The 20,007-nt window shown below is 32.6% G+C and overlaps 1 protein-coding gene across 1 annotated transcript; it reads right to left on the bottom strand.

Moving 5' to 3' along the window:
- Positions 1-6,090: 6,090 nt before the first annotated feature.
- LOC123692704 (peroxisomal targeting signal 2 receptor) lies at positions 6,091-19,905 on the bottom strand. The gene is made up of 8 exons (XM_045637477.1): positions 19,755-19,905; positions 18,765-18,978; positions 16,037-16,219; positions 12,064-12,249; positions 11,711-11,828; positions 11,357-11,441; positions 9,217-9,399; positions 6,091-7,772 (listed from the first exon to the last, which is right to left on the bottom strand). Exons 2-7 carry the CDS (start codon positions 18,963-18,965, stop codon positions 9,234-9,236), a joined length of 939 nt encoding a protein of 312 aa, XP_045493433.1. The 5' UTR covers positions 18,966-18,978; positions 19,755-19,905; the 3' UTR covers positions 6,091-7,772; positions 9,217-9,233.
- Between the last annotated feature and the right edge of the window lie 102 nt (positions 19,906-20,007).

Below are 20,007 nucleotides of genomic sequence, written 5' to 3'. Positions count from 1 at the left end.
ATTTCTTGAAGTACGAAGATGGTTCTTATGGAGAGAAGTACCACGGGCGAAGCCGGGGAGGACCGCTAGTTAATAATAATTATGTATAAAAATAATATTATAGAAGTAATAAATAAAAACAACGGCATTCGTATAATATTTTATTATTTATCCACCAAGTATTCAGAGAGTAATCCAATAACAAAAACTAGTCTATATTTGTATTTAATTTACAAATATTACACAACAGTAGTAAGGTAAAATTTACAGATTTATAAAAATGTAGAAGATAAATTATCTCAGTTAATAATAATAATATGTTAATGGTCTCATAAAAAGGAGTTATAGTAAACATCTATTAACCCCTCAGCTGTCGCGGCGCGCCGCCTCAAAAAGGTGCTGTCTGTCGGGCAAATTCGAGCTTTCGGCGCTGATTTGCCGATTTTTTTCGATATTAAAATTTGTGATATAAACTTTAACCTGTGAGACTCTTGTAAATTTTGATGCTAACTAGATAACCAAACTTTATATTAGTTACCTTACTTACTCCCTGGCATGCTTATTTTACTTATTAGAAGCATTTTTTCCCACACATTTTGAATAAATGTTACATTGTAAAGAAAAATACTCATAAAAAAATAATATCAAGGTATTTTAGATTTTTATTTTTGTATTTTCATACTAGAATAGACAATCTTTTGAGTGAATATAACAAAAACATAGGTTTATTTAATAAAAATTCGAGAAAGTTGATTATGAATATCATCGTTTACGCATGAGCATAAGCGGGCGCGATCTCCAATCATGTTCATACAAATACAGACTTTACAGGGTGCTCCAAAATGACAACATTTCAAAATTTTTTGCTACTTGTTTTTATTTTTATTTTAATCAAAACTAGATAAAAACTAACAGTAATTTTTACTTTTTGGAAATATTTAGGTTTTTATTAATGTTTAAAAATCGTCTTATTCCTAAATAACGTTATTCTTATAGTGGGCTTTGTTCTAACGTCTGTATGTATAACGTCTCCACATGTCTAATTTATTTTCTCTTAAAATTTGCATTTAAGAAAATATTTTTTGTGGTAACAATAGCATTATGAAGAAATGCTTTTTTTTTTCTTTCATGCTCTTAATTATTATCTATACATATGATAAATCTGTAGAAGGGTCAATTCTGTACATTGAAAATATTGAAAATATTAATAGCAGGGGGTGTTACTGGATCGATACCAAGCCCAAATATGTGATTAAAAAAATTATTGTCTGTCTGTCTGTATGTATGTGAAGGCATCACGTGAAAACTAAGGTTTCGGTTTCGATGAAACTTGGTATAATTATACCTTATTATCCTGGGCGTAAAATAGGATACTTTTTATCCCGGAAAAATACGTAGAAAAAATCTTAATTTTTTCCGTGCGGACGGAGTCGCGGGCGGAAGCTAGTAATCGTATAATATGAAATGTTGCCCAACTACAAATCGAAAGGCACTGTATCCATACAGAAAAATGTCTAAGCTGTACAAATGTGAAATCTACATTTAATTATACCATAACTTAATTATAAACCGTTACATTTAATTTATAAATCAAAAATTTACGGAAATTTGAGTTTGAAACATTTTTTATAAAATACACCTTATGTAAAGGATAAAAATCAATAAACTTAAAGATTCAGAATAAATAAACAATTACATATAAATGATATTATACATCTAAATGTTATACTTATCATTCTAAAAATCAACAAATAATAGGAATCAGAAAACATACTAAATGAAAATCATTATATTATGTCCCTGAGACGACGATTTATTACCACGAGGTTCCACTTGAATTTGATCAGGAAAGTGATGAAAGCTATCCAATCTAGTTTTTATTAAACTTCAATACATGCAGTATTTCCAAGCATATTGTAATTAAGATATAAACTAATCGGTAAAATTGTATTAAAATCGGTTCAGTAGTTTAGTCCTAACTACTAAGTCCGTAGTACACAAACGGCATGGAACTTAAAAATATTTTGATTGGAATAAAATAAAACGTAATGTGTAGAATTTCATGAAGAATCCTGGTATCAGGAATTAAAAGCTGCAAATTCCCAGACACTGATCGTGTAAGTATTATTATCTGTTCATTTGACAAAGTATACAGAGTTATATTTTCTTGATTTCAAATACTGTTACGTCCTATTGTTAAAGTAAGCCTTGGAGTGTCTTGTCTTCCATTGCCACAAGGATCGTTGTTCCATTTGAATTCTCTTTTATTGATACTCAAATGCTTACGAATCGGAAAAAGGTAATCCTATCAAATAGTTACTTAGATATTTTTATCTTCAAATGAAAATTAAAATATCAAGGTGGAAGTTTATTTAGGGTTAACTAACAAATAAGTAATTATTGATTATGTAGTTTTAGACAGCAATATGATATCTTCAAATAAAAAAATTTCATTCTTCTTCTGGGTAATAGAAGCAGTTTTGACACCAAAAATACAATAATTGTTATCGCTAGTCATTTACAAAATGAGAGGATAGATTTATATTTTCAGGCGTACTGCAAATGATGCATTTAATTCGTTTTATTAAATCTGTAATGTTCCAAGGCTATTTAAAGTCATGAATGCAAAAAAATAATCGTCTTCAGACAGCGATCTACATCTATAACGTTCTGCCTACGAATGTACTACATATAGTACATAAGAATAAAAAACTCGCACACCGAGGGCTCCGAACAAACCAATTTTTTATTATGTTGTAACTCTAAAATTTTATGATTTTCGAAATTATTCCTCAGTCTGCGCTATAAGAGCTTATTTTACCCCAATTTCAAAACTCTACGTACACGGGAAGTACCCTGTAGGTGTCGATTCCCTTGCTAATGTCGAAATTTGCGAAAATTTGCAGCATAAACGGCTGTATCTTTAGATTGCGTTGGTTTATAAGTTTGATTTTTTCGCAGCTTCAATCGACTCAAGTAATCAATATAAATTTCAGTTAAATGTCACATTACGCGCTCCTTATAAAATGGGTCTTGACTCTTGACAGACAGACAGACAGATGGGCAGATGGGATGGACAGACGTAATCTTATTAGGGTTCTGGACCCTTAAAAACCAAACCCTTTGGGATGCAGCCGTTAATACTGCAATTTTTAGCAAATTTTGACATTTGCAATGCAATCAAAACCGACAGGGTACTTCCCAAGTACATAGAATCTTTAAATTTGGTAAAAAGCAATGTTTTATAAAAACAGATTTATGAATAATTGCAAAGAACATGATTTTTTAATTGCCATTTACAAATAAAAAAAGTACTTAATAATTTCAACTTTCAACTAATATGAACGCCTACGTGTATTAACTTGATATTCACATTTAAAACTCAGATTTACAATTTAAAAGATACCTAGAGCATAATAAAAAAAAATAAGTTTGTACGAAGCCCTCGGTGCGCGAGTCCGACTCGCATTTGGCCGGCTTTTTATTTTTTCTGAAACTTAAGGTTCCCCAATAAATAATAATATGTTGTATTTGTATGAAGGTAAGAATATGTTGTACAATTAAAATGTTAAATTTCTTTTTGAGTTTGTCCTACACAAATTACATAGTATCACTTTGTCCTATATATAGGTCATAGTGAAAACCATTGTTCCCTTGTTCATTGTTGTTTGTAGGTTTTTTTACTATTTTTCCAGCATATATACACTTTTAACCATAATATACTAAAGCTAAAAGAATTAAGAAAGAAAATGTGTCTCTGGAATTTTTTCGTAAGCAGGTTACGGACTATAATTTTTGTAGTTGATTATGTATATCGTTTTTGACCTGAGGACAATTATAAATACCACAAAAACGATACCTTTCAATATAAACAAAACATATTATCATGTACATTTTATTTTGTATGAAAATGAAAAATTTAATTGAAGACGAAATTTAAAAAATAGTGACGTTGAATTTGTGAACATCCTGTATGCGGATTTTACGGGGAAATTATTGTCGGTTTTGATTTGAAAACGAAATATCTCTAAAATGGAACACAGTATCAAATTTTGAATTATATCATTAAAATCTTCATAAAATTTCTCGTAAAATGATGTAAAGAACAAATACAATATGTAAAAAAAAATATGATTTACCAGGGGTCAAAAACTAAGCAACGTACAGTTAAGTGATAGATACATATTTGAAACCATTATTTATGGTATAATTGTTGTTAATTTTCATTATTTCGGCACATAAACATTAGGTTATATAGTCAATAATAATAAAAAGACCAATAAATAATTACCGTTTTTCAACTTTCCGCAAAATTTTACATTTTGTAAAACTTTAAAAGTTAAAAGTTACTCGACTAAAGTATGACATAATTACTGTTATATTTCGAATATTTATCGGTCAAATTATTATTGGATGGACTTTAAATATTCAGTAATTCATAAGCTATCAACTAAATAGTCGTTTATGCAGATTTGAACTATATTTGCGTTACAATGAGCCAATTTCCAACCGGCGGTGATTTGGCACAGATCTGTGCCCCGACAGACTACGGGTACAAAATTTTTGGCACAGATCTGTGTTCCGACAGACGAGGGTTTAATTTTGACTTAAAATCATTTTTATAATCAAAATTACGAAACGCCCGACAATATTGTTACTGTATAATATAAAACGACGTGTGGCACTCGGGGACTGCCGCGGTAAAGCTACTGCATAGCATGCCTTCAAGCCACACCTCCACCCGCCGGAGTGGTGAGGTTTTTTCGTTACGGAATTTCTCGATTCGGTCCCCGCGCTCAAGGCCCGCGATAGAAGCTATGCAATAGCTTGATAAATTATTCGTGTGTTCATTCACGTAAGTATTACAGTATTGTTCTTCTTATAAATGAACTTTTAATTTTCTTATGACTGTTTCGATGTTTAAAATAAATAAATATATTTTATTACTTATTACCCGTATAACATATTTAGAGTCTTTATAAAAAACTGACGTAGTAATAGGACAGGATCATCTTAAAATCATTGAAGTTAAATGTTTAAAATGATACAAAAAAGGGAATAATTTTCCCAAAATACCATCAATCAACTTTTTATCCTATAATATTATATTTAGTAATTTTGCAAAAAAAAAACATTGTAAGAACTCACAGCTATAGAATGATTATTCCATAATGAAGAACTAAACTGAACAATTAATAAAAAATAACAGGAAAATTATTTATAGACTAAGTATCTAAAAAAATCGCTTAACTTCTTGTCATCTATTGTAACCAAAAATAGTACACTTAATAACCATGATTGTTTTTTTTACTCAATACAATTTATAATAATATTTTTCTTCTTAGTTTAAATGAAATACGACGTAAAGGTGCCTTGAAACACGTGTCAGAAGTGAAACTTCTATGGCAAGATTCAAAGATACGAAAATCGTCGCCTTACTCTATGACGGTATTGCCTTGAAGCGTCTCTCAACGCGCCTAAAGAAGTTTCACTTCAAAAACTCAAATACTTATGTTGTAATACTTTTGAACTCTAGGTAGAAAAGCTAAATGAATTCATGAAAATTACTTCAAACCTGAATTAAACCAAAAATGCTTTATATTATGCATATATCTAATATATAAAAATCAATGCCACTTTTCGTTGTAATTCCATAACTCGAGAACGGCTGAACCGATTTCGATAATTCTTTTTTTATTATATTCCTTGAAGTACGAGGATGGTTCTTATGTAGAGAAAACGTAAACATGTACCACGGGCGAAGCCGGGGCGGACCGCTAGTAAATATATGTAAAAATATACGTTGAGAATGAGAATGAAAAAAAAAATGTTACGAATGATATTTCTGTCTCCATTGCTTTATAAAAATTTACTAAAATTATTAATTTAGTAAATTACTTTTCTATATTTTGACGATTCACAAGTGATAACTGCGTTAAAAACAACCGACTTCAAACTTGCACTTGCAACATTTACAAATACAGACAAAAATGATCATAAAATAAAAACTTCTGGGCCTATCCGAATAAAAATTGTATGGGACCAATTCGACACCATCCCGCATCGAATAAAAAAAGAATCACGTAAACGTTTTTTTTGAAGTCGGTTAATAAATAAATGTTTAAGTTTGATTATAATATTGGCAGAAAAACCAATACTGTGCTGGTGATATAGTACATAATATTAGACAATAATAATAATATCATAGGTTAAACATTATAAATAGATTTATTATGTACAAAATAAGCAATTATTATCGACATTTATACAATTCATAAAATATTAAACGATTATACTGGAATGCTAAAATTCATTAATTTATTTGTTACATTTAAAAGTTATCAATATTCTGTTATTATTAATCTATAATATGTAAGGGTGCATTTACATCAAACGAGCAAATGCATTTGTGTGCGTGCGTTTACACTCGTAAACAGGCGTAGGGCATTCTTTCGTTGTTCTTAGTTCGTTTGAAAATATTCTGTGCAATGTTCTAATACTGAATAACACTTAATAAAAGTTTTCGTTTACACTAAAAGAACACGAAAGAATGCTCTTGCTCTAGCTCTAGCTCCATGTTCGTTTGATGTAAATGCACCGTTAGAGAATAACGATTTTTTATTGCGATTTTGCGATGCGATTTTTTATTGAATACTTACAAATATAACAATGTTTGATCTCCCACGTTGGAGTATTTTGATACTTTTTATAGTGTATAACTTTTAACTAAGCGAAGCCACGACCGGAAAGTTAGTTTAATTTTGAAGTTCATTTTCGTAAGTAACTAATGTTAAAGTTAATAATAACAGAATTATAATAAAATACAACAATAAAACAGACGATACAATAACCTTTAACAGGCAATAAAAATAGCTTATAAAGACTTACATCTAAAAATTATAAAATATTTAACAAATATAAATTGTATTTACACTCCAACCACCGAAATTCATTCATCTCCCTGTTTTTAATTTCCATTCCCAAAATTTTAACAAATAATAACAAAAAAGATCATACTAAAACAGATTCGTAAAAAGAAATGAACATAAAAATTATACTAAAGATCTCTCGTTAATAACTAAAAAATGCTGGATTTTTTTTCAAAAATTCAGTTAGAGCCATCCATGGGGTGCTTTATTTTTTTAAATTAATTTAACATTTACTTATTTAAACAGTGTTTTGTTCTTTGACATACTATGAAGTATGAAGCAATAGACTCAAAATCATAATACCTTCTTTCTGGTTAGTAATGTTCAAAGTCTATCTTATCGTCATTGCTCATAAGAAAACTCTGCCTAATACACGCGAAAGCAGAGTTTTGTTTCGGACAATTTTTGAGCGTGATTATGAGTCTATTTGACTAGTATACGACAATGGTTCCATTTCTTCCACTCTCAAGTTATTTTACCTAAGAATGAAAGAAACAGAGTGGTGGCTTTTTATTAACTTTACTGTGACGCCATAAATTTTAGACTTAGAAATTATTTTAATACTTATTGCAATCTTGGCTTATGACGTCACAAAACTTCCTCTGTTATTTTCACATTCATTTAAATTATTGATGGCCCCCTATCGGATTATCGAAACACTTCACGTCACTTGATTTGGACTTTGGACTGTAGTCTGCATCTGATAACGTCACAACTCTGAATCAGAGATTGAACTACATGATTTTATGTGAAACAAATAAAAATAATACAACTTAAATGAAACCAGCAAACAAAATAGTCAACCCTCCACTTGCTTCCACAGCCTTAGACGTCACTAGACGGTATAAATTCCCAGACGAAGATCTGAAAATAAAAATATACAACTTTAAAATTCAAAGTATGTTTTATAGTTATTTCAAGTTCTAAAGAGATAAGTCTACTTTTTAACACAGTGACGGTACAGGGGCAATTTATCATTATTCATAAAAGCGATATACAACGATCGCGGCGTGAACACGTGCACGAGCGAGTCCCACCAGCATCTACATTTCCTATGCTACAACGCCAATTGCCGAATGCGGGTAGAAACAATATATTATATAGTCACCACACACCCGCCCCGGCTCAGTACGCCGCCAGCGAGCGCGGCGTGAACACGTGCACGAGTGTAGCTTCCAAGAGCAGATTCGAGGCCTGCGTGAAAGACCAACGTAGTGCTGTAGGGTCACTGACCTCTATAACTATACGCTGGACAGGCTACTGCTGTCATTTTTTTGTGCCTATTTGAAAATCGCCATTTTGGCGCTGACGGCAACAGTGAGGCCAGTGAGGGGGAATGGAACTAATACTTGTGATGTAAAACAAATGGTTTATCATCGATAAAAACTTTTCTGATATCGACTACAATGATAGAAATATTACCGACACTATTTTTGATTCAGACTCAGATTATCCAGAGGTTAAACCTGTGTAAACAAAACGAAGCGACGAAATTTGTAATCTTATTAGTTCTCAGAACTTTCACCGGGGGCGCTTTGAATCGGCACAGCAAATAGCTGTCATTTTGTATGTGATAGCCAGTCCAGCGTATAGTTATAGAGGTCAGTGTGTAGGGTACTAAATAAAAACTTACCACACGCCCGCACCCGCTCAGTAGGCCGCCAGCGAGCGCGGCGTGAACACGTGCACGAGCAAGTCTCTCCTACTGCTACATATACTACGATGCCTAGATCCAGACGCATGCGGGCAAGAAACAATATATACTCACAACACACACGCCCCCGCTCAGTACGCCGCCAGCGAGCGTACCGTGAACACGTGCACGAGCGAGTCTCTCCTACTGCTACATATACTACGATGCCTAGATCCAGACGCATGCGGGCAAGAAACAATATATACTCACAACACACACGCCCCCGCTCAGTAGGCCGCCAGCGAGCGCGGCGTGAACATGTGCACGAGCGAGTCTCTCCTACTGCTACATATACTACGATGCCTAGATCCAGACGCATGCGGGCAAGAAACAATATATACTCACAACACACACGCCCCCGCTCAGTACGCCGCCAGCGAGCGTACCGTGAACACGTGCACGAGCAAGTCTCTCCTACTGCTACATATACTACGATGCCTAGATCCAGACGCATGCGGGCAAGAAACAATATATACTCACAACACACACGCCCCCGCTCAGTACGCCGCCAGCGAGCGCGGCGTGAACACGTGCACGAGCAAGTCTCTCCTACTGCTACATATACTACGATGCCTAGATCCAGACGCATGCGGGCAAGAAACAATATATACTCACAACACACACGCCCCCGCTCAGTACGCCGCCAGCGAGCGCGGCGTGAACACGTGCACGAGCGAGTCCCACCCGCAGTCGGCCACGCGGTGCGGCCGTAACGCGCTCCAGTCGAGCCCGTATGTGAACTCCGAGTGGTGCCGGATCGTTTCTAGCGGCTCGCAACCGCGCTTTACGTCCCATATCCTGGAATATTTATGATTATTTTATTCGTTAAAAAAAATATGAGCTTCTTTGATAATAGTTCAGGATACATCGCCCATTTTTGCAAGTGACTACTATCAAGCTAATTTTCCGTTTGTAGCTTTATTTTGATGAGACGCCCAATAATTTCGTGTACGAAAGTCTCGATTGTGGTAGCTAACAGAGATAACAAGGATAAAAATTTTTGATTTGATGGTTGATATTTATTACTAACTGAATGAATTTTTTTTTTGTTCAATCTCAACATAATTACCTAAATTATTCGAAAAAATATTTGTCCTACAAAATCTATGGTTTGTTCAAAGAGTCCCCCTTTCCAAAGTGTATCGATAACGAGGTCATCATAAATGATTACTAACAAGCTGATTTTTTTGTTTTCACTTAGTTAATGTTTATATAATACAACAGACATATTGTCCTACAAATTGCGTAATAAATATTTGAGAACCATCAAATCAAAAAAATTTATCCTTGTTATCTCTGTTAGCTACCATAATCGAGAGTTTCGTACATGAAATTATTCGGTGTCTCATCAAAATAAAGCTACAAACGGAAAATCAGCTTGATAGTAGTCACTTGCAAAAATGGGCGATGCAAAAATTTACAAATTAATGTAAATTTTTGCACGCCATTTAAAATGGCAGTATATGCGATAAAAATTGTTTTTATGTAACACCCTTATGAACCATATACGAGCAAATAAAGATATTTGAATTTGAATAGACAGAATAATTTTTCATTATAAAAACAAACAAACACTGGAAAAAAAATATTTAAAGATTTGGTCCCATATTCTAGAATTGCACGACAAACAAACTCGGCAGGTCTCTAACTTAACTTATAAATCAACAAAATAACAACGTCTGTTAAGCTAGAAAGGTCAAGTCAGCAGAATCACTCGTATTATATCTCAAAATTTAGTGCTCATTTAGTGCTAATTTAGTGCTGATAACATATATTTGGTGCTGTGATAGGAGGACTAAAAATGAGAACACTGCTAACTTTTCATTAAGCTAGCAGTGTACCATTCGTGACCGCGCTATGATACAGTTGGAGCGAGGGGCACATCTGCTAATAATTTAGTGCTCAATTAGTGCTGCCTGTACAAGCAAACAGATTTTTCAAAAAACAATTTTTTTCAGTTTTTTTAGTATTACATAACTGCGAACATAACGATACGAGCAATCATAGAGCTGAAAGATCACTTTAGAATCGGTAGTGGTGAAATTGATTAGACTTACTAATTAGTGCTCAATTAATACTATCGGTAAACCCAGAAAAATTACAGAAAAAAAAATCATTTTTCAACTGTTCGCTAAGCAAATCGAAGATTTTCAAAAATCGAAAAGCAGGCAGCACTAATTGAGCACTAAATTATTAGCAGATGTGCCCCTCGCTCCAACCGTATCATAGCGCGGTCACGAATGTTACACTGCTAGCTTAATGAAAAGTTAGCAGTGTTCTCATTTTTTAAAACTGATAATTTTTTTTTAATATCTGTTTGCTTGTACAGGCAGCACTAATTGAGCACTAAATTATTAGCAGATGTGCCCCTCGCTCCAACTGTATCATAGCGCGGTCACGAATGGTACACTGCTAGCTTAATGAAAAGTTAGCAGTGTTCTCATTTTTAGTCCTCCTATCACAGCACCAAATATCTGTTATCAGCACTAAATTAGCACTAAATGAGCACCAAATTTTGAGATATAATACGAGTGATTCTGCTGACTTGACCTTTCTAGCTTAACAGACGTAAAATAACACATAATTTTGTTCGAAATAAACTCAAATAGGGCCCTCACCTATTTTTCACCAATAGATACAATGATTAATTAGTAAGTTACAGGAATACAATTCGCCCAAGTAATTTATATATGTATCAATGAAGTAAGTAGTTTAGTAATACAATGATTTGATTTAGGTACTATGCAATTCTTACCTCGTAGTGAAGTCATATGACACAGCGGCGACTACTGAAGACGCGTGTGGTGAAAATTGAACTCTTCTTACAGCGCACTCACATCCTGGGAAATAATATAGTATAATATATTTCTTACATAATAATTTTTCAGTTAAAATGATCTTTATAAGATTTAACTTTTAACTGGTACATTTTGCAAATAAGTTCGTATGTCGATCAAATTAACAGCTATTAACAATAAACATTTTTAAAAGTTTAAATGAATAAAATTTTGTTGAGTTTGAAATAAAAGAATAGTACAACAAAAACATTTATTTTTTATTAAAAAAACCTTAATCATTCATTCAAAAACACAAAATTCTAATATCATACCTTTAAGCGTGAACATAGGTGCTGTAAGTCTCCTAAGGTCCCAGCCTCGAATGAGTCCATCAGACCCAGATGTCGCTAGCACGTGCGCCTCTGCTTTACTCCAATCACAGGATAATACCTGCAATTTAATTTTATTTGATAAACTGTCTGATATATTTATCAAGTAAACTCGAAAGATAACAAATAATATTGACATTTGATCAAAATAAGAAAAAGATTTAAAAAATGGTAATATAGTTGGTGCATACTAATAGTTAAGGTAAGTTCTTTCAGTATTTTATTTATACGTTGAAAATATACAAAAAAATGTACCGTTATTCAAAACTTATTATCGCATGCCCATAGGAGCTTACCTCCGCATCATGCGCCTTAACAACAGCCGCTGGTCGAGAAGGTTCTGTACAGGACCATAACTTGAGGTGTCCATCACCTGACACCGACGCGAATGTTGCTGGCGAGTGTGGTGAGAACGCGGCCGTGTAAACCAGCTGCGAGTGACCCGAGAATGTATTGAGACATGTTTCCGACTCGGGGTCCCACTGAAATGGTTGGGGAACGTAAGACACATAATAATATTATCTAAGAGCTAGCGCACAAGTGCAGCTTTTGTCTCCGCAGGTATTTTGTCTCTCCCATCAATTGTATGGGGAGTTGCGTCGCTACGTGCGCGCACTTTCATACTAGCCCATGGGTGGGAGAATCAAAATAGTTGCGAAGACAAAATAGTTGCGGAGACAAAGTTACTCGTGCGCGCTACCACTAATGCGATTTTTATTCTTAAAAAATACTCATTTATAAACTCAAACTCAAACATTTATTTATTCAATTAGACTTGTTCTAGACGCAATTTTGAATCGTCATAACATATTTTAAATTTTTAACATTTACCACCGATTCGGAAAGCAATATCTATGGAGAAGAACCGGCAACACATACTTAATGTTATATGGATAATATGGTTCATCAACTTCATATAGATTTATCAATTTGTAGGGATATCTATGTCACCGTCATCGGGTTGAATGCGCTATTCTATTGAATGACAAGCGCGTTCATTCAATCAAACAGTAGCTAGATCTCTCTCTCTCTCTCTCTCTCTCTCTGTCTACAACAGCGATTTATGGTATTAAATAAATGCAAACTTTAAACTCTCATCGATAGTCCCAATGATAATATCTATTCGAAAATGGAAGAAATTAATTTGTATTATTTGTAAGACTGTAGGTTCAATGCACAAAATGTATAATTTATATAAATGAAAGAAAGAAAGAAAGAAAATGCGCTCTTCATATTATGATACAAAACAAGTAGATAACTGCGTTAAAAACAACCGACTTCAAACTTGCACCTGCAACATTTACAAATACAGACAAAAATGCTCATAAAATAAAAACTACTGGACCTATCCGAATAAAATTTTTATGTGACCAATTCGACACCATCCCGCATCGAACAAAAAAAGAATCACGTAAATCGGTTCAGAAATCTCGGAGTAATCGGTGTACATACATAAAAAAAAAACATACCGGACGAATTGATAAACTCCTCCTTTTTTTGAAGTCGGTTAATAAAGTACATCGATAATATCGCTATGCCGATATAGATAACTATTATTTAACAAACGTCTTGGTAGTACATAATTAGCAACATTGTTGTTGGTAGGTACTGGTAGGTATAAAAAAATTACATCCACTCACTCACTTGCATTATTTAATTGCTCTCAAATTACATGCAATATAATGTGGCTATTTAGAAGCTAGTCATTAGGGCGAGTAAATCATATTTTTTACATAAATTTGCATAAGTACTGTGAATTCCATAGAGCTCGTATAACAGGCAAAATATAAACATTTTTTCTTCGTATCCTAACTACATGACAATTTTATCGTAATTTACATTTTTTGTATGGTGCAATTACATTTAACAATCCAATTACGTATGTGGATTAGTGATTGGTGATGAGTTGGTGTACTTTTGGCATATCTTAAGACTCAATTTATTGATGTTATGGTATTAATTCATGAGAGAAAAAGTGAGAAAATATTGTTAGTTAAGTTTCGTTAAAAGTTATAGTTCTTATGCATAACATATTTAAAAAAATCTTATTGAGCACTTCTTTTATTATAAATTCAAATTCAAATTATATTTATTTGCAAGAATGTAGTTACAAATTATAGATGTTTTCATTACAATATTATGTGGCTAATACATTCTACCCATTTATTGGGTGTGCAAATATTAAAAAAGAAAGTTGATTAGTTTAATTATTTAAATGTACACACAATTCAATTTTCACAATTACGCGAACGCACTACGATTTACACGATTATATCACTACACACTTCACTTATCACACACAATTCAGTTTACACTACTTCAAAGTCATAAATTCTTCAATGTCATAAAATTGTTTTACCATTAACCAGTTCGTCAGTTTATTTTTGAAAAGATTTACTGGTAGTTCCTTGAAATTGTCCGGTATTTTATTATATATTTTAATAGCCATAAATGTTACACTGTTTTTAGCTTTATTGATTCTACACGTTGGGAAATGTAATTTGTTTTGGTATCTTGTCAACATATGCGAATTTACTTCTCCTTTCTTCTTAAAGTATTCCGGGTGATATTTTACAAATAAACATACTTCTCTTATGTACATGCAAGTTAAAGTAAGGATCCGTAATTTACTAAACAGAGGTCTACAACTGTCTCTTTGGTTCAAACCGCACAGAGCTCTGATACATTTTTTTTGTGAGACAAATACCTTCCGCACATCACAAGATTGTCCCCAAAGAATGATTCCATATGAAAGTACAGAGGAAACGTAGGCATGATAAGCATTTATTGCTGCATTCATAGAAACAGTATCTCTTAGACGCCGTAATACGTAAACGAAACGATTAATTCTGTCACAAACGTAATCAATGTGTTTGTTCCATTTTAGACCTTCATCCAACAAAACACCCAAGAATTTATGATGATCTACTTGTTCTATTACTTGGTTATCACACTTTATATTTAGGTTTATTTTGGAGCAATTCTTAGTATAAAATTGAATTATTTTTGTTTTTAATAAGTTAATTTTAAGATTGTTGTCTTCTAACCATTTTACAATATTTTTAACTGCTTCATTTATATCTCTCTCGTACGTTTCCTTTTCAGTACATTTAACAATTAGGGTAGTGTCGTCTGCGAATAAAACTGATTTGTGTTTCACTGATTTCGGTAGGTCATTAATATACAAGAGAAATAAAAACGGGCCGAGCACACTTCCTTGTGGTACACCTGATCTATTAGTTTTTTTTACTGATCTATATACGTTTCTTGATTGATTTACTATTTGTATATAAAATTCTTAAAGTAAAAATCGATAAAAAATATTATAATTATAAACAAAAGTTTTGATTTTTTTTTAGTTATTCTGCCAGTATAACAATTAAAGTAACTAAAAAAACTACTTGACTGATTAGATTTTTTTTACTATTACAAATCTCTATCTTAAGTAAGTCACCTTGCGGCTAGTATCGAAAATACCGTAAGTAAAAATGTCCTTTATACACAAATATTGTGCATTTTAAGCACTTGCCTTAATTCTTATTGGATTTTTTAATAAAAAGCTCATATATGGGAAATGCCACAGACTATAAAAATAAAATCAAACGACAGTCAGGCTTATTAGAATGAAACATTAAAGACCATAGATATTAAAAAAACAAACATAGAATTATCTTTAGCTTCATAACAATTGAGTGAATAATAAATAACTATTCACAATCAATCGCGAAAATGTCCTAAAGCAAAACTCTGCCTGCGCGTGTGTATTAGGCAGAATTTTCTAATTAGCGATACAATAACTAGTTTTTTTTTTTTTTATAAAAGTAACGTAAAATACATCATTAACTCAATCTTTATTGTTTTAATAACATCGGTCAAGAATTTCAAGGAATTATGTACCAGTTTTATTTTAATAAATAATAAAAAATAGAAGGTATGACCCAGCTGAAATGTCGATATAACTATTGTTTTAATTTATAAAAACAATTATAATGGAAATAACCAAACAACCTATTATATAAATGATGTGCATTTAATAAAATGCAATGTTTAAGTACAGTACAACCATATAACATTTCAATAAACCATACCTATCATACATATTTTAATAACAAAGAATTGATATTTATTACACTAAATATTTACCAAAAAAATTATTTAATAAACAAATAGCATAAAATAACACACTCAATTTATAACCGAACAACTTTAACTCATAAACATGCAACATAGTACATACATACATAAATTATTTAAAACAAAAATACTCACCAATTTCACCGTCGTATCCCAGCTCGCGCTCAACAGATGTGTCCGCAACCAGTCCACAGAGCAGACTTCACTCCGATGCGCGCGCAGCACACGCAGCGGCGCCGCGCAACCCACGCGCCACACTATGACCGTACCATCACCTGAACCACACGCGGCGACGCTGTCTGACGTGCCAGACCATGTCTGAAAGAGATTTAGTACATTCTATACAACAATAACAAAATACAAAACGCCTCTTTCGACAAGTTATGATGCCTAATGACAATTGACATAATTAAGCCACTTAAATAAAATGTAAATGGGAAAGGTCCCGCGCTCCCCACGCGCCACTTTATGACCGTTCCATCGCCGGACCCGCACGTAGCGACGCGGACGCTGTCTGATGTGCCAGACCACGTCTGCAAATATAAAAATGCGATAGATCAAAATATTTTTCCTCTTTTAATATGATTTTCGAACTCGTAGTGTTACCAAATTGAAAAAAATATATAATGCAAACGTTGCAGTCGCGCTGGCTTGTGCCAGACCACGTCTGAAAAAGTTATCAGTACATTCTACATACAACAATAATAAAACATTTTATATGCTCCGTAGTCCGGCGTACCAGTCATGTTATAAGAGATTTAAAACACGATAGAAACATTTATTTTCCTGAATTTATATTTACATACACACATTTTTTATACCTAGGGTTGCTTGCAGCCTAACCTGGCCTGTTAAGTGAATGTAAACGGCAGTGGTACCATACCGATAATCAAGTCTCGGTTATTTAGTCTCTTGGCCGAAAAAATATTAAAATTATATGTGCAAGTAAGAACATAGGCAACTCTCACAAGACTTGTTTTTTTGCATTAAATATTTATAATATACCAACTCGAAACACATTTACATAACAAGGCTTCTCTGGGAAGCCTAATCCTAGTAAATTATTATTTTTACTTTGCTTTATATAAGCATTTAAAATTAGTATCAGCACATAACTTACTATAGTCACATGGTAAATGGATAAGATAGCTCTTGCGTTATTCAACATAGTACACAGCCACAAATGCTGTATAGGTTTAAAAAAATAACCACATTTTTTATTTTTTTGTTTATGAATTACAATAAAGAAAAGACTGTAATTTAGTCTGTAATAATTTGTCACTTTCTGCAATATAAAATATCAGAATGTTGTAATATAATATGAACTGCTATAAGCCTAACTACATAAAGGGACTCTGAGCTTTATAACAATTGTTAAAACTGTAGTTATTCCCTATGTTTTATTTATTTTCTATATGCCAACTCAAAACCCATAGATACAATCACTAGAGGAGACTAAAAAACAAATTGAAAGCCTAGAAGATATAGAAGACCTGGGTATATGCTTATGTACAATCATTCCCTCATCATAAAAAAAATCCCTAATTTCCCTAAGGGACCTACCTCAAAATTACCCTCAACCAATACTAATTTAACACACAATTATTATATAGTTTATGTAAAACAGGTTGTTAAAACCATGTGGTTGAACCGAGCAAAATTAAATGAAGGTAAATGAAAAGATAAGCCTCTTACTGGCCCACGTCAAGCTCTCACATAACTGCACTATTAGGGCTTCAAAAGGTTACTCCTACTATACTCTGTTCTCAATCGTGACCTAATGCAATAAACTTTAATGGGATTCAATCAGTTAAACGGAAATTTTAATAAATATTGGAAAATATTATGTTACGCCATGTTTTAATTTGTGGGGCATTTCATAAATTTATTTATAGTGTTATGATACACTATATTTATTATCTATAATTAGATTTAACTTTACATTATATAACAGAAGAATGTTGTATGTAACTAAGGAAGGCTTAAAATTCTTGTTATTCTAGGATGTTCTGTGAGATTTTTTCATAAAAAAGAAGGCTATGAGTAGGAACTCACAAATATGATGATAAAAATAATGCTTGAAAATGTGTATGTATATGGTACTTTACTCAATAGAAATGGTAATATCCAATTAAATTTTTATTTTTACAAATATGAAATTATTTGTTTCAAATAAGTTTAGTACCTAACTAGTTTTCATACAAGGTAAGCGATGTTTTCTGTTGAATACTATAAGACTTGACCATTTTAATTATTAATACTTCTTCTTTTCAAACTCTATATAACTATTGTTATTTCAACACAATAGTTTTAACTGTACAATATTTTCTGTGAAAGTATATCAAATAAGTTTGTGGATAACACTTTGAATTTTCATATAAGATTCTGAATATTTTCTGTCCATCAACCATTAAGATAGAAAAGTGAAGAGATACATAATATGAACCAGTTTCTATTTGTAATGTTCAGATATTGATTTATGGGCAAATATGTATTAAGGCTTCACCAGAAACTAGGAAAGAACTTATGTTTTATCTTTACTAAGAATCAAACTAAGAAATCACAGTTGTAAACACATTTACTAAAACATGAAAAACTCTGTATGCATTTATTCTGTCTTTTACCAGTAATAGACCATACAATCTTATCTATACGAATATTATAAAGCTGAAGAGGTTGTTTGTTAGTTTGTTTGAATGCGCTAAACTCGGGAAATACTGGTCTGAATTGAACAATTATTTCGGTGTTAGATAGCCCGTTTATCGAGGAAGGCTATAGGCTATAAATCGTCACGCTAAGACCAACACAAGCGGAGCCACGCGGGTGAAACCGCGCGGCACAGCTAGTAACAACATATACTCACAACATCAAACAATCCATCCGTCCATTCTAACTTCTGTAACTCCAGCACACTTGTTCCATCTGGAGCGATTTCCAGGAAGAACAATGTTCCACCACCAGCCAGGCCATAGTACTGGCTAGTAGCCACTGCAAGGGCATCTGGCCGAGTTCTGGAGAATCTAACACTGTAGCCATGCCGGCCAGGTGTCAGGAACGTGGGCATGCTGAGGGTGTAGCTGAAATATGATAAATGCTGGTGTAAATTTAACTAGATTGACAATATACATGTTCAAGCAAGTATTAAATTAATTTGAATTTGAATTTTGATAGTTTTTCTTTATTTATTTTTTATCTTTCTTTATTTCGAATCATATAAGAACATGAGTTAACTTTATGTAACCAAAACTAGATTGATAATATACTTTGAATGATATAAGAATGTACAACATGAGTTTGAACTATAAGATTAACAAAAATAATGAAAGATATTTCATTTGTGGGTGCTAATATTTGAGTAACCCATGAGGCACACGCAATTTCATTACTTTTAACATTATTTTAATAATAGCAACTATATCTGAATTTGTTGACCAAAATAACTGCTTGTTTACTATAACACCAATTAGTGATATAACTATTGGAGGCTATATCAAATTACTAATAAGTATATAACCTTGTATTAAGCTACAGAGGCATTTTTAGAAATAAGACATCGAAATGGTTAGCCTTTTGCTTCATACGTGTATAAGCCAGACATCAAGTAAAAAACTATGAGAATATTTGCTAGTAATTGAATTTTCTAAAAAGATTTTATCTATAATAAAAGGACTAGAACATATATGCGAAACTACACATTCTTACATGAAAAATGTGCTTTATCTATAAATGCAATTAGAATACAATAATTTATATGATATTAAAATAACTTTATACTGCCAGTTTACAGTATAAAGGACCAGTGAAATACATCGATTACATACTATAACAGAAATAAACAAAATTAAATACTAACACATTCACATAGTCTCGTGTCGTTACTTGCGCTATGATATCCCTCAAACCTTAAATCGTTATCATATAAGATTCTAATTGGATTATTAGTGCTATTTATTTTTAAAACTTGGTAAATAAAACAATTTTCCTCGAAATTTAGCCCGTTTGGAACTGTCAAAACACGCACGTCATTTTGACATTTCCTTGACCGATTTCCAAATTTTTTGCAGAGTAGTGTTGTGTACTATTTATCGATTATATTGTTACAAAAC

Source organism: Colias croceus, chromosome 6 (assembly GCF_905220415.1).
Source record: "Colias croceus chromosome 6, ilColCroc2.1".
Taxonomy (NCBI): domain Eukaryota; kingdom Metazoa; phylum Arthropoda; class Insecta; order Lepidoptera; family Pieridae; genus Colias; species Colias croceus.
The sequence above is the reverse complement of the archived record's forward strand: the minus strand, read 5'-3'. Positions and strand labels throughout refer to the sequence as shown.